This window comes from Marmota flaviventris (assembly GCF_047511675.1).
Source record: "Marmota flaviventris isolate mMarFla1 chromosome 5 unlocalized genomic scaffold, mMarFla1.hap1 SUPER_5_unloc_1, whole genome shotgun sequence".
Lineage (NCBI taxonomy): Eukaryota > Metazoa > Chordata > Mammalia > Rodentia > Sciuridae > Marmota > Marmota flaviventris.
In genome coordinates, this window is record NW_027287679.1 from 1,880,023 (window position 1) to 1,895,633 (window position 15,611).

A 15,611-nucleotide genomic window follows, 5' to 3' on the forward strand; every position below is an offset into this window, starting at 1 on the left:
TATTTGAGGAATGAGTCTTAAGTAGCTGAACCTTAAGCTGCAGAGTAAGTACAACTTCTCTGCATCCTCAAAATTTTGTAGCTCTGAAATATATTTCATTTCTTGTAAAATTAAATTCATTCTCTTACCAGAAACACAAATATGTTTTTCCTATGTTCATATGTTACTTGAGCATCTGGAAAAAGAGTACATTGTCCAATATAAGTCATTTTGGCTTTAGCAAACTCAAGGCCATGCATTCAATCATCAGCACCAGAATTAAATAAATAAATAAATAAATAAAAGATTTTTAAAAGAGGTCGGAAAAAAAGAAGTCTTCTTTTCAGTTCTTTCTTTCTTAGGAAAGTTCTTGCCAATATAAAATGTATAAAGAGGCATTTGTGTTTTCTTCTAGTACATTTCTATGTAGAAGCAAAGGGGAACTTTTCATCTGTGCTTATAGATATTATTACATTTCTTATAGATATGTTTTGTTACATACATGCAATTATAGGTTAATAATTCTGTTTTAGTGGCATGCTGATAAAAAAGAGAACAAGTAATAAAGGTTATTACTACTGCCAAATTATTGCTTTCCTTCATAATTTTTGCTTAAGAAACTGAACTCAAGTATACTTATCTGTTCTTTTATTTTATTCATTTATACCCGTACTCTGAATACCTAGTATGTAATTGACATAATGACTCTTAAAACTCTTCCTTAAAAGCCTTATGTTTGATTGATCAGAAATTTAAAACTTCAGAGATAGGACTCAATTTCAAGTAAAACTTTTCCTCTTCCATTTTAAACAGAAGCACTCTGGTGGTAGGAAATTATAAACTGCCCATTTTAAAAGTTAAGACAGTGTTAAAAACTGAACATTGGAAATACATGATTTATGTATATCCTGTAAATCTAAATATTGAATAGATTGAACCATGCTAATTCATTTGAGTCCTACATTTCCTTTAGCTTTAAATTACTTTAAAAAAAGAAAAGCAAGGATTACTATGGTTTTAATTTGGTCTTTTATTATTGTTTTATCGTTCATCTGTCCTTACCTATAGTTTTTTAACAACTAAAATTAATTTAAATGCCACTCATATGACTATAACCACTGTAGACCTCTTGTGTGTATCACATTTCACTTAAGGTAAGGTACTGTGTGATGGTCCTTTATTTCATGTATGAATAAAAAAATTGAATGCTGCCATTATACTTGTAGAGGCTTTCTAATGTCAGTGATGTCAAAATGATAGAAAAAAAAGAGCATCTAAGACTAATTGAAATACATAGTCCCTACAAGATATTTGTAAAATCACTATAATAGTACTTCTTCATTAAGTGAAATACTCTGTTGATTTATAGTAATAGTAATAATTACAATAGCCAACAATTATTGAGCTGTTGCTTGTGCTAGAAACTGTTCAAACATTTTACATAGATTTTAATTTTAAGCATCACATTATCATCTCAGTAGGTAACTACTAATTTTAATCAGTATTTTATTGGAGATAAAATTGATGGATAGGAGAACTAAATACCATGTCACAGAGGTTAAAGTAGAATTCAAGCAAATGTTGAGCTAAATTCAAGGTCCATGCTCTTTCTAGGCAAGTAGGACACTCTGGGATGGGATATAGCTCCATGGTAGAGACTTTATCTAGGAGGCTCCAGGTCCTGGTTTCTATGCCAGCACCAAAAAAACAAAATAATCAAAAATAAGAGATCAATGGGACCAGACCCAGTAGCTCATGCCTATATTTCTAATTACTTGGGAGAATGAAGCAGAAGCATTGCGAGTTCAATGACAGCCTGGGAAACTTATGGAGACTCTGCCTCAAAATTAAAAAAAAAAAAAATCATAATAATAAAAATGGCCTTAGGATATGGCTCCTGGATTGAGTGCTCCTGGCTTCAGTCCCTAGCAGTATCCAAAAAAGAAAGACAAAAGAAAAAATCAACAGAATAGGCTGCTCATTTATTAACTTAGTGTGTACTAACAGCTAGTAAATATTGTACTTTCTTTAGAAAATAGTAGAGGACTTGCATACTATTTAATGTTGATAATTGCATAAATAATCATGTATTTTGAGAGCATGCTTTATGAACTTCTAACAAAGCCTCTTGCCTTCATAGGACTGCTCTACATTATGCCTGTGCCTTTGGCCACCCAGAATTGGTGGCTTTTTTAGTGAAGAAAAAGTGTAATATTCACCTCCGTGACCGTGATGGCAACACAGCATTGATGAAGGTAGATGTAGCCAAGAATATCTGCAGAAAAAAACAATGATAGAAATGCTTAGAAGAAAAAGTGATTAATTCTATTTAATATGATTAATTAGTAAAACATATGAAATGTTTTTTCTTGGATTGTCAAAATTTACAGTTTATTTCTTGGTATAAACCCAACAGGCCCTACAATATCTGGAAGAGGAATGTGCAACTATCCTTTTAGAAAATGGTGCCGATCCAAATGCTTACAACAACCGAAATGAAACTCCTCTTCACTTTGCTCTTTCTCTGAAGAAAACAACACTAGTAGAAAAACTGCTTTCACTCAATGCAAATATAGAAGCCAGAACTACGGTATACACCAAACATGATTATTTCCAAAATATTTAAAATACGTTTGTTTTAAGTGTGACATTCTTCAACAAATGTGGATTTTTAAGCAGGGTTTTCTTGATCAGAATAGTAACAGTTGTTGAAATTTCTGTCCATCTTCTTCATCATTTTTATCTCATGAATTTATTTAATTTACATCTAAGCATTGTGTCCATATTTAAAATTAAGATGACTGAGGCAGAAATCTGGAACCAAATGAGGTCCCCTTTGAGCCATGTTACTGTGTGGTGTGGTGGGCAGAGAGTGCCTCCTACATAGCATAGATGAGTGTTCTCTAGTTTGCGGCTGGCAAAATGTAGCATTCGCTCAGATGATCTATATTTCCTCAATAAATAAATATACAACTCTTGTACTATAGTATATTTTTATAAAGAATTCATACTTTTCTTGGTATTTTTATCAATTAAAAAGAAGTTGGATTGTATAACAAACTATAAAAATCTTTGAAATGGGATTAAATTTTAGAATTTAGAAATTGGCAATTTTCTTTCTTTTAAAATTATTATTATAGTTTTATAATTATAAATGGTAGTTTGGTTTACTTTGACAAACTTATGTGCATGGGCTCCGAGTTTCCTCTCTTTTGTTCCTCCTTGGATTCTTGTTGATAGTTCAGGGGATTTATCTCCTCACTTGTTTGGGTTAAAGTAATGTCAGGGAATGTTTAGTTCAGCAGCACATTTTTTAACCTGTGAACTCTTAGTGTCCCTGTGGCTTCTCAACACATCACAGAATAGGGTTGAAAGAAACAGTAGTGATAACTGTTCCAAATAATATACCACAGAGTTAACATTAATACCTAGATCCTGCTCTGACGTCTCAATATTAATGTAGCCATAAAGAGGAGTAGTGAATTTAGCAATTGTCAAATTATAAACAATAACCATGAACTAGCTGTGGCTTTAAAGCCAATAGCAGGTGTCAGTCATATAACCTACAATACTAACAATTGTATTAGCATTAAAGGTGGGGGGGCAGGAGCTACAATGTTAAAAATGCAGTTAAGTAGAAAAAAAGAAATGTCTTACAAAGTTAGTTAAGATTTATAAGAAAGTGAACAGAGAGAGTGCAGAAGATATTTGGCAGTAATGTTTAGAAGAAGATAAGGAAAATAGAAGAAAAAAGGTATTGGAAGAGAGGGAGAGAGAACAATAGAATTTGGTTGTTACCAGAAGATAAGAGAGAATGAGAGGGCTGGGATGGTTATGCAGTCGTGGAGCACTTGCCTAGCACATATGAGGCACTGCATTTGATCCTCAGCACCACATAAAAAATAAATAAATAAAATGAAAGTATTATGTCCATCTACAACTAAAAATTATGTACTAAAATTAGGTATAACTTTTAGTTATGTACTAATAGAGCAAAGGAAGTGGGTGTTAACCTCTTCCTGCTTTTTTTTTTTTTTTTGTTACTAGTTGGAGTGGTCTAAGATTGAAGCTGTTTTACATAAGAGATATTTTCTTCTTCCCTGCATGAAGTGGGATGAGTTAGTAGTGTCCATTAGGACCAGTTTGTTGCACTCCTGGGCTACCACTTCTGCAGCTTTATTTAAGGGATGTTCTAGCTGCTGGCACTGAGATCTAGTTGGCCTCAGGTCTAATTAGGTTTTGTTGCACCTGGCTTTCTTTGAAGAAACTAGATTGACCTACTCTTAGGCTACACAGCAGACAATTTCTTCAATGGATCTGGTTCTCAGAAGCCTCCCAAGAAATCTAATTGTGGTTCATGGGGGATGATTCTACAATCACTGGAGCCCCAGAGCATAGCCTTTCTGGATTTAGGCCTTGACTGCATTCCCCCTCAACCACTCATATTGTTGGCCCCTTTCAGATGGTCTTTGAGCTGCCAAACACAAAGGAGAAATGAATAGAACTCCCCTTTCCCTTTCCAACGGAGCATGATTTTTAAGCATCTAGTGCAGTCTCTGGATCACATGAGTTTAGTCAGTGTTTCTGATGTGAGATTTCTCTGAATCAAGATACTCCAAAGATGCAGCTTGCAATGCAAGCTCCTTTACTCCCCCTTGTAAGTCAACAAGTCTGTGCCAAATCCACTTCTGGCAGCCATTGGTTATGGGCTATGGCACTTTCTTTCTTCAGTTTTTTTGTACTCAAATTTTGAAATCCCTAAGTCTCTTTGAATGTCCAATATTTAATTTTGGTGAAATTTCTCCTTCACCTACCTAGGCTGAGAAGCTGAATACCCACTTATTTGGTCTTTTTTAAAAATTTTTTATTGTTGGTTGTTCAAAACATTACATAGTTCTTGATATATCATATTTCACACTTTGATTCAAGTGGGTTATGAACTCCCATTTTTACCCCATATACAGATTGCAGAATCACATCAGTTACACATCCATTGATTTACATATTGCCATACTAGTGTCTGTTGTATTCTGCTGCCTTTCCTATCGGCTACTATCGCCCCTCCCCTCCCCTCCTCTCCCCTCTTCTCTCTCTACCCTCTCTATTGTCATTCATTTCTCCCCCTTGTATTATTTTCCCCTTTCCCCTCACTTCCTCTTGTATGTAATTTTGTATAACCCTGAGGGTCTCCTTCCATTTCCATGCAGTTTCCCTTCTCTCTCCCTTTCCCTCCCACCTTTCATTCTTTCAACTTTGCCACATCTTGGGAATGGCCACTAATTACTGTGAGGAACAATGTCCTAGAGACAGTTTCTTCTAATCACTTTCCTTCTTTATGGAAAAAGAAAAGTTGTTGCCCTTTTTCTTCCAAGCTGCTATTGTCTGTGCCATCCTCTATTTAAATACAGAGTTACTCAGGGCTGAGAAAAGTCCCAAGGTAGGTACGTCTATGGGTGACACCAGGCCTGGACCCTGCTTTGCTCAGCTCTGTCACTGACCTGCTTCCTCACTGGTAATCTTCTGACTTTCTGAGATAGAAAGTAGATACGAAAATAGAAAAAAAAATGCAATTGGTTTAGTGTCTTTCATTATGCAAAAAACAGTTCATCGATATAGATCACTATGAAGCTCATCAATATGCAAAATTTCTGAGTTACATTTTGCCTCAATTTATAAATTGTTTTAAGTAGCAACTAAAATGGCATAAGAGTAAAAGAATCTTGAAAACCAGATGTTCATTAGGGTCCCAGAATTACCATTAAAACTGAGGATATATGTTATGATCTTATTTTTATTAGATTGTAATAGTTATACATAGAAGTTGAATACATAGTAGTATATATAGTCATTGTTATACTTAGTAGTTTTGCCGGGTTTATCCCAACAAAATTATACATGCATGGAATTTGATTTCAGTTCAAGATTCAATTCCTTTCCTGACCCTCCCTCCCTCTGTCCTTCCTGTCCTCCATTGTTCTCTTTCCTCTACTCTGATAGACATATGCTCCCTTCTCTATTTAGTTTTGATTGGTTCTTTTTACTTAAACAGAAAGATGAAATTTCCTGTGGTATATTTATATATGCACACAACATAATTTTTGAAGAATTCATTATTTGTTGATTCTCCTTTGTTATCCTTCTACTTGGCACCTCAATCTTCTCCTACTACACTACTGATCTTCCCTGTATCTTTTTGATATCCTATCCTTCCTTCCTCCTTTTCTTCATTTTACCCTAGCTTCCACATATTAGAGAATACATTCAACCCTTGAGTTTCTGAGTTTGACTTTTTTCACTTCTCCATTTCCACCCACTAACTAGCAAATTCCATAATTTAATTATTCTTTATGGGTGAGTAGAATGACATTGTGTATACATACAACAATTTCTTAATCTTTTTCATCCATCAGTGGGCATCTGGGTTGATTTTACAACATAGTCATTAAGAATTGGACTACTATAAACTTGAAGTAGCTATATCACTATAGTATGCTGATTTTATTTAGTTCTTTTACAAAAATAACCAGGAGTGAAATTTCTTGGTTCTATTGTGGTTTGATCCCTAGATTTTTTAGGAATATTCAAACTGCTTTGCAGAGTGAACATACTAGTCTTCAGTGTTTCCAACGATGTACAAATGTTCCTTTATCCACACAACCTTGCCAGCATTTATTGTTGTTTGTATTCTTGCTCATTACCATTCCAAATGGAGTGATATTATCCCTTATTGTAGCATTTCTCTGATTGCTAGAGATGTTGAACATTTGTTTATATATTTGTTGTTCATTCATTTTCTTCTTTTGAAAAATGTCTCCTCAGTTCATTTGCCCATTTATTGGAATAGGTTGTTTGGGGGGTATAATGTTGTGTGTGTTATATATTCTGGATGTTAACCCCCTATTGGTTGAGTAGCTGACAGACTTTCACTGATTCCCAGGGAGAATATATTTTTGTATTCATCTTTATAACATGGAAGGTAAATATTTTTTATCTAATAATAGCAGAAAACAAGATTCAATTCCTTTCCTTTAAGAAAAAAGCAGCATAATCTACTCAAAGTCTATTCTTTCAATTCAGAGCCCACTTCTTTTGTGAACAATTTGGTGCACAAATGCCTGATATTGGTATGTGGGATTCTGACACCATAAATGGAATAGAATCAAGAGGACTTGAGTAACATGAAGAAAACTTCCATGTTTATTGGAAAGTGTATACCTGCAACTTTAGTTCTTCACATGTAAATGTTTGCTATGAAAAATCAATGTCAAAGAATTGTTAAGCAATACTAAAGATATTTCTGTAGTACTGCATATATAATGCACACTCTTGTAAAATTTCTCTAACAGTGAATCAAGGAACCTTTCTGGTAAGGGTTGGTATTTCTGAAAAAGTATGTATTCTTTGGTATGTAGATTAATAAACCCTGATGATATAGAGTTAAAAATTTGGCTTATTAAATATAATATTCAAATCCTTTACTAATTGTTTTAGGGTACAGGGCTATTGAGAAAAGAGGTCTCTGTCTTCAAGAAATGACTAGAGTTTATGTGGCCACTCTAAGTAGAGGAGAGACATTGCAAAGTTAAGGGTCAGAAAATATGAAAGTGGAATGAGATGAGAAGGAAGAGGTTACTCTTAATTTACATTATTTGTTATATTCTTTGTTCAGACAGCACTTTGTAAGAGGTTCAGTTCAGTTGAATAATTTTGTAAACTTTTTTGTTGTTTTCCAGAGTGGCTATACACCACTTTTACTTGCCATAGAGCAAAACAGACAGCAGATGGTTGAAACATTAATTCAGAACAAAGCAAATATACATGCAGTTGACCAGAAGGGAAGGTATAGTACTTTATATACATATTATATAATTTATATAGTAACAATCACTCAAGGAAAAATGACTTGTTTAATGGGAAGGTCAATATTAACATATTTAGAATAGAGTGATATAAACAACAAACCACAATTAAGGTAAAAAAAAATCAATTATTTGAATTGAGAAATACAACTAAGTATATTAATATGATTCAAAATTATTGGCAGATATTTGTTATTAGTTTGTTGGTCACATGATTTTGTATTAACTAAAGAGTTTTACTATTACTATTAGTTTTGTAAAATATGGAGTTTTAGTTTACATTTTGGTTTCTATTATATTTTTAACTTTTGTGTCTGATTTATTTTTCTTTTGGAAAAGATGTATTGATCATAAATAGGCATTGGAAATTATTATTTTTTTATTTGGTTGGCTGTTCTAAATTGCTTTCCATGTAGAATATTGATGTTAGTTTATTCCTAAGTGTTTATTAATTGCTACTGCCAAATGCTGTTCATTTTTAACATATTTTGGTGCTTTTGCTTTTAATTGGAAGGTACAGAGGGAAGAAAGTAGCTTTAAAGGAATAAATATTTTCTTTAATAAATATAAGACATAGGCTGGTTTTAAAGAGAAAAAAAAAAGCCTTAGATTCTCACACAGTTAGATTTTATTCCTAGCTTTTGTAGTACATTACCTTAAAAACAATACTTATGACTAAATATATTTCCTGATATGAAAAATAGGATAATACATGCTTGAAGGATGATTGTGAAATTGTACACATTGCATTGCATTCAATGTCTAGCAAATACTTATCAGTACCATTAATTGAAATAATGACTATTATTTTTTTATTATTATTAGTGTGCAAATAGCCTTTTCTGCTTGACCTTTAGCTGACTGTGAGTTACAGTAATTGTGTCACACTAGGAAGGAAATAGAGCTTTCTTCATTGAAAGTTTTACCAATTTCACATAAAAGACCTCATCATAGTTACTGTCCATTGAAGGATTTTAAGTTTGTTAACATCTCCCTCATTGGGAAAAGAGATTTTCTTTTTTTTTTCCTTTTAGACTTTGAGATGATTTGCAAAAGTGAATATTTGTTCTCTTAGATGTTTATGTCTATTAGTATCTGTAAAGTAAGATGTCGAATTGGGAAAATATTATAAATTAGCTCTTTGAATAATTTTATTAAAATACTTAAAGTTGAAGTTATCTCTCTTATTATAGAACAGCCCTCATGTTTGCTTTGGAACAAAAATCAAAACACATAGTTGAGATGCTTCTTCAGAATGGTATTGATGTCTGTGCTGCAGATAACTTTGGGCAGATGGCATTAGCTTATGCTATTGCTAGTGGTGATAGTAGGTAAGTATTTACATTAAAATACTAATCAATATTGATTGGAGGCTGAAAATAATTAAAACTATTGCATTTTACACATGAGGTGAAATTTTATAGTACAGCTATATGTGGAATGATAATGAGTTATTAGAGCTCATCAGCCAGGAACCCTGCAAAAATCTAGACAAAAATAGTGATGAATGTAAGAGTCTTCTCAGAGGTTCCTTTCTTCCCCTTTCTTTTCTTTTTTTTTTTTTTTTTTTTTTTTTTACTTTTTCCCTTATACATGCTAGTAAGTTGCTCTACCACTGAGATACATCACTCGTCAGCATCTTAGGATTCTTTAAAAAAACTTTGTCATTATGATTCCCAGTCTTATCTCTTTCATTCCAAGTATAACTCCTCACTGTGGAGTAGAAATAGTGTCACACTTTGATTTTTATAATTAGCTATTTGGGTCTTAAAATGCCCAGTTGAGGAGAAAATATTTTTACTCTCCTATGAAAGTTAGCTTTTCTACCACCCTTCTTTAATTTCCCAAGGACCTGAGAATTTCCTTAAAGTCTAAAGAGCAGGTAGAAGGACTTTTAAAATATTAATTTTCCTCTGTCAATTCTATTGCTGTGGTGTTGCTGTTAGAACTGGCTCTTCAGTTTGGTGATGATTAACTTTTACTACAAAATGTCCTGATTGATCCCAATCCCTGAGTATTCATGGTAATGTACACTTAGATTTAAAAGTTACAATGCTATTTTTAGTTCATATATACATATGCTTGTTTATTCAGCTATTATTCCCAAACAGCAGAATTCTGTTTTGGCAACTTGGCCTCCTAGCTTTAGCCATACACATAATAAGAACTCTGGCCCTGTCCCACAACTCAAACCTTTATGTGGAACAACCCACATGTTAGCCTAGACCTTCCTGGTGCATTATCCTTTGAGGACTTTGTCTTTTCTTGCATAATCTAATCATTCAGAACTATCAGATAGCTTCAAATAATATCACTGAAGAGATGAGAATTTCCAATCATCTTTGCTAAAATATCTGTTCCTCGAAACCTCTCATCCCTTGAAGTATATTTTCTTTTACTGCAGGAGGCCCAATATTAATGTTTCCCAGGTTGGATGTGTCTAGTGATTTGCTTTCCAAAGTAAGAAAATTTCCCAAACTATTGCAATCAGTCTAAAGTTTTCAGAATATATCAAGTTCTCCCTTACAGGGAAGAGATAAGTTCTCTGAGCTTAAAGTAGATTCATTGAATCTTAGAGCGCTAAGCCTCATTATGACTTATTAGTATCCATGTGTAAAGAGGATTTGGTCTTCCAAGTCAGTTAGAGCTTGACATGGAGATTTAGCTTCCTCTAAAAATTATCCATTGATTCTTTTCAACTAGGTGGAGAAGAAATAGTAGCAGTCCAAGCCAATTCTTGGCATTGGTTAATTTCCCATTTTTTTGGTTTTATTGATTAGTTTCACAATAGGGGATGAATATATTCTCTAAAGAGATATGATACTTATAAAAAAATTGTTATAAATTATTTAATGTCTAATTTGCCCTGAGACATAAAGCAGAAAAAAGACTACAATCAATAACCAAAATTAGAACTCAAAAGCATTTTTCAGTAATTTCAACACTTGAATATTAGAACCTGTGAAGAATACACATTGGTTTATTTGGGATTCCAATTATAGTTGAATAAAAAGATCAAATTATGCCATTATTTTTCTATTTCTTTTGACATGTTTTAATATTACCTCATTGAGTCTTCCTAACAACTTTGTAAACTAAAGTGGTACAACCCTTATTTTTTAGAAGAAGCCCTTAATTTTAAAAGAAATTAATTGTGCAAGAAGAAAGAGCTATTATTTACATGACATTTTCTGAGTTCTAGCTATATCAGTTAATATACTCACCTATATTGTTCTCAATTCATGATAATTTTATCTTACTTTGTTTTCCTAATATAAGCTTATGGGTGCAATGGCATGTGTATTTACCACAGCTATTTGGGGGAGAGAATGAGGCAGGAGAATTGCTAGAACCAAGGAATTCCAGACTAGCCTGTGCATCATTGTGAAATCCCATCTCAAAAACAAAAGAAAACCAAACAATTTACAAATAATTGTCAATTTAATAAAATGTCTGGGCTTACAAATTTGAAGTGCATATTATAAAGCTCTGATATAAGATCTAATATTGTTTAAAATACTATTATATATTGAATGTTTGGTTATTGTTTTTATATCAATATTAAAATGCTAATTTGATTAATTTTTTTTTTATCTATAGCCTCAAGGAATTAATTATTCAATATATGAAAGAAGAATCTAAACATACTGAAAGTATCAACCCAGGTAAGACTTCTGAAAGTGAATTGATCATGGTATTAATGGCTTATATAAGAAAAGTATGCCAGGTGCAGTGTTGGCAAGCCTGTAATCAGGTGGCTCAGGAGGCTGAGGCAAGAGGACTGCAAGTACAAAGTCAACCTCAGCAATTTAGCAAGGCCCTAAGCAACTTAGCAAGACACTTTCTCAAAAATTACAAAAGGACTGGGATATCTGTCAGTGGTTAAGCTCTCCTGGGCTCAATTCCAGGTACCAAAGTAAGTAAATAAATAGGAGTAAGAAAGTTTGAATTGCAAAGGAACCGTGGAAAAATTAATGTGTTACATTCATATTTGTTCTTAATTTTTTTCTTAATAATCTAGAATTCATGATTATTTAAGCCATTAATTGTAGGAAATTTATAATCAGAAATGATATTGTCTGAAGAAATTTTAGGCTAACTTAATCTTGGCCCCTGAAATCTTATATTTATGTGCAGAAATAAGTAAAAAAATTCAAATTAGTATGTTGTCTTTCCTATATAATGACATTGTAGCAAAGTGGACTTGTAATAAAAAGAGATGTTCTATTTTTACTATAGATATCAACTCTTACTGTGTATACAAATCCGTGGATTTTACAGTGATATTTTCATACATATGTAAATAGTACTTGAATCCCAACCACTTTCCCTACTTCCATTTCTATCTGTCCCTTCATTTCTTCATCCCTTTTTACCTTTCCTCTTCCCTAATAACCCCTTTTACATTTCCTAGTCATTCTTAATTTGTTTTCAAATTGCATATGTTATAGAGAATGTGATATTTGATTTATGTTTCTGACATATTCTACTTAACATAATAGCCACCCTTTCCATCCATCTTAAATTTTTGTCTTTGTTTTTTCTTTTCTCTTAAGGGCTTGAAACATACCATTTCATGTTCCCTGGCCTTCAAAGTTTCTGTTGATAACTCTTATGTTCTTCTTATGAGTTTATTCTATAAGTGGTTTGGTCTTCTTTACAGCTTTCAATGTACTTTGGGCAATTTTTATAAATGAACGTGGAGAAGTTCTATTCTGGTCATGTCCATTTGGTGTTCTAAATGCTTCCTGTATCTGGACATCCATAGCATTCAAAAAACTTAAGAAATTTTCTGCTATTTTTTTCTCCAAATAAATTGCATGGCCTATAAGCCTGTACTAATACATCATTGTCTATGTTCATAATTCATGAGTTTAGTATATAAATCAGGTACCAAGGACTTTGTATATTCTGTTCCTTCTTCTTTTCATTGTCATAACTAACTAAAGGTGACATTCATCATTGCCTTCAAACTCTGATATTTTTTCTTCTGCTTAATCTAGTCTATGATTGAAAATTAGACTTATTTTTTAAAAATTTGAAATATTAAGCTATTTATTTACAAGATTGCTGTTTGATTTATTTTAAGAAGCTCTATTTTTGCACTGTTCTCTAATGCCTTGTAAGGTTTTTATTACTTTATTCATCTTCTATTTGTATCATCTTTGAATTCATACATTATTTTTAATATCTTTTTTAATCATTTTTCTGGCATTTTGTCTACTGCAGTGTCATTGGAATCAGTTGCTAGAGAGTTATGAACTTTTAGAGGGTGCATGTTACCTTATTTGTTCATCTTTCTTATATTTGTGCTAAATTTTGTGCATCTGTGGGGATGTATGTTTCTTCCACATTTATGTGAGAGTCTTCTTAGGAAATAACCTTCTCTTGATGATGTATCCTGGGCTACTGGTTTATTTTGTAGAGATTATTTCCAAATTATCGACTGTGTATTATAGACTTTTATGTTTTACCTGACTGTGATTCATGGGTTTTGTCACAGTTTGTACTATCATAGCCTGAAGGACCAACTCTCTTTGTCAATCTTGTGAGAATGGAGTCACATGATGTAGGCAGTGGATTATGTGGGCTGCATTTTTTGTGGTCATTACTGTAGCCTTGTCAATAATTTTCCATCTGCAAAGGCACGGGAGAGACCTAGTGCCACAGTCCAGCTGGGAAAAGTAACCGAGAGGTGACAAGCAACTGAAGGTTGGGGCAGGAACTGAAGGTAACTGAAGTTAACTACTTTATAGAGGAACAGCAGAGGTATATATATCTAACTGATTTACATAAAGCATGACTCAATCAGCATCATCCAATCATAGCATTGCTCCCCTACAGATACAGCAATCAGCCAATAAGGAGTCCCCACCATCTTGATGGCTTGGTGACATTGCCTCACAAGCCACTCCTCCTGGCAAACTGCCAGGTGCCATCTTGACTTGGTCATGGCCTCCAACAAACTAGGCTGAGGTGCTGCTTGGTGCAGACTTCATACCTGCACAACTCTGTAAACAGAGTTCTTTCACTTCTCTCTGCTCATGCAATGAGGGTGGCTGCCAGACACTGGATTATAGTACATTCGATCCATACCTACATGGGTACATGTCAGCTGGGGGCTTTTATTTACCCTGTTATTTGACTTGAAGTACCTGTCAAGTTATAAGTGGGAATGTATGTCTTTGGTGGAAAGTAAGATGCATTTTTTCTTACCTTTGCTGTGGGATTTAGAAGTTGCAAAGTACCTACCAATGTGTTCAAGGTATGGGGCTGGATCCCCAATGCAGATGGAAGAAGACAAACAACAATAATACAGCATGAAGGCAAACTAGATATAGGTATACAGAAACAATCATCAAGAAAAAAAAGGAACACCAGTAACAACAGAGAAGAAAGGGATAAAATATTTAGGATCCAGTAAATTGTTAAAGGTTCATAAAAGTAAAATTTATTTTAAAAAAAGGAAGAATGAGAAATTGGAAGAAAATTTTAAAAATTCTATTAAATTATGAAAATAAGATAAAAGTAATGAAACAAAATGACAAAGTCATAATTAAAAAGAAAGAAACACAAAGCAAAATCTAGTCAAGAATTTCTTCTACATGAGTTGTCTGTGCACACACTGTCCTAGTCTGTGCCCAGGGCAATGGTCAATGCCTGCATAGCAGCAAGCCCTTCATACCTGCAGAACTTTGGCATTATGAGGGTTGTGCCAGAAAGTCATATATTCTGCCTGTAGAACTATAGTCTGTGTTGGCTGGGGATGTGGCTCAAGCGGTAGCGCGCTCACCTGGCATGTGTGCGGCCTGGGTTCGATCCTCAGCACCACATACAAAGAAAGATGTTGTGTCCCCCAAAAACTAAAAAAAAAAAAAATTAAAATTCTCTCTCTCTCTCTCTCTCTCTCTCTCTCTCTCTCTCTCTCTCTCAAAAAAAAAGAAAGAACTATAGTCTGTGTGCCCAGGGATGTGGCAAATGTCTGAACTCCAGTATCTACCCAAAATGTGAATTGAGATTGCTCCAAAGAGCAAATGTATTTTCTAATATTTTTTTCTATAAGTTGAATGTATTTAGTAAATAAAAATTAGTTATTTGTGTGACTAAAAATGAGTTGTCTTATTAAAATGAGGTGAAATACTCTGTGGCATTTTTAAACTATTTTCTTGCGTAAATATGTAATTAAATTATTCATTTGTGTATTTTCAATTTCTTCAATTTATGAGAATACCCATATTCTATTGCTTTGATCTTTATCACCAATTTGGAGGTGACTGTCTTGCCATAATATATATTAACTGTTAATGATCAGCTCAGAGAGTATTTTTTTTTTTTATTTAGTAACTTTTTGTGTGTACAGTACTGTAATCAAATCTAGGGCATTATGCATCCAGGTAAGTGCTCTACCACTGAGGTATATCCTTGGTCCCTAATACATAGTTTTAAATTCACAGAAAAATATGGAAGGCACAGAGATATTTTCTTCTGTACTTACTTTACATTCACAGTCCTCCTCCATTATCAATGTCCACTACAAGGGGCATACTCTTGCTACCAATGATGAGCCTACATTTATACATTATTATCACTCACATATTTAATTTATGTTAGGATTCTTTCTTGGTGCTATACAACCTGTGGTTTTTAGAAAAATGGATAACAGCATGTATTCATAGTTGTAGCTTCAGAAACAAAATGTTTTATTGTCCTTATCCTCTTCCTAATCACCTCAACACACATGTAACCCCTTCCAACCACTGATCTCTATTATAT

At 33.4% G+C, this 15,611-nt stretch overlaps 1 protein-coding gene across 1 annotated transcript in view; it reads left to right on the forward strand.

The window, feature by feature from the left end:
* Window positions 1–15,222: 15,222 nt before the first annotated feature.
* The window catches only part of LOC114083935 (uncharacterized), a 138,986-nt gene continuing 138,597 nt past the window's right edge, over window positions 15,223–15,611 (forward strand). The window contains exon 1 of the mRNA XM_071607127.1: window positions 15,223–15,232. Within this exon, the coding sequence (XP_071463228.1) occupies window positions 15,223–15,232 (10 nt within the window). The remainder of the gene's footprint in view (window positions 15,233–15,611) is intronic.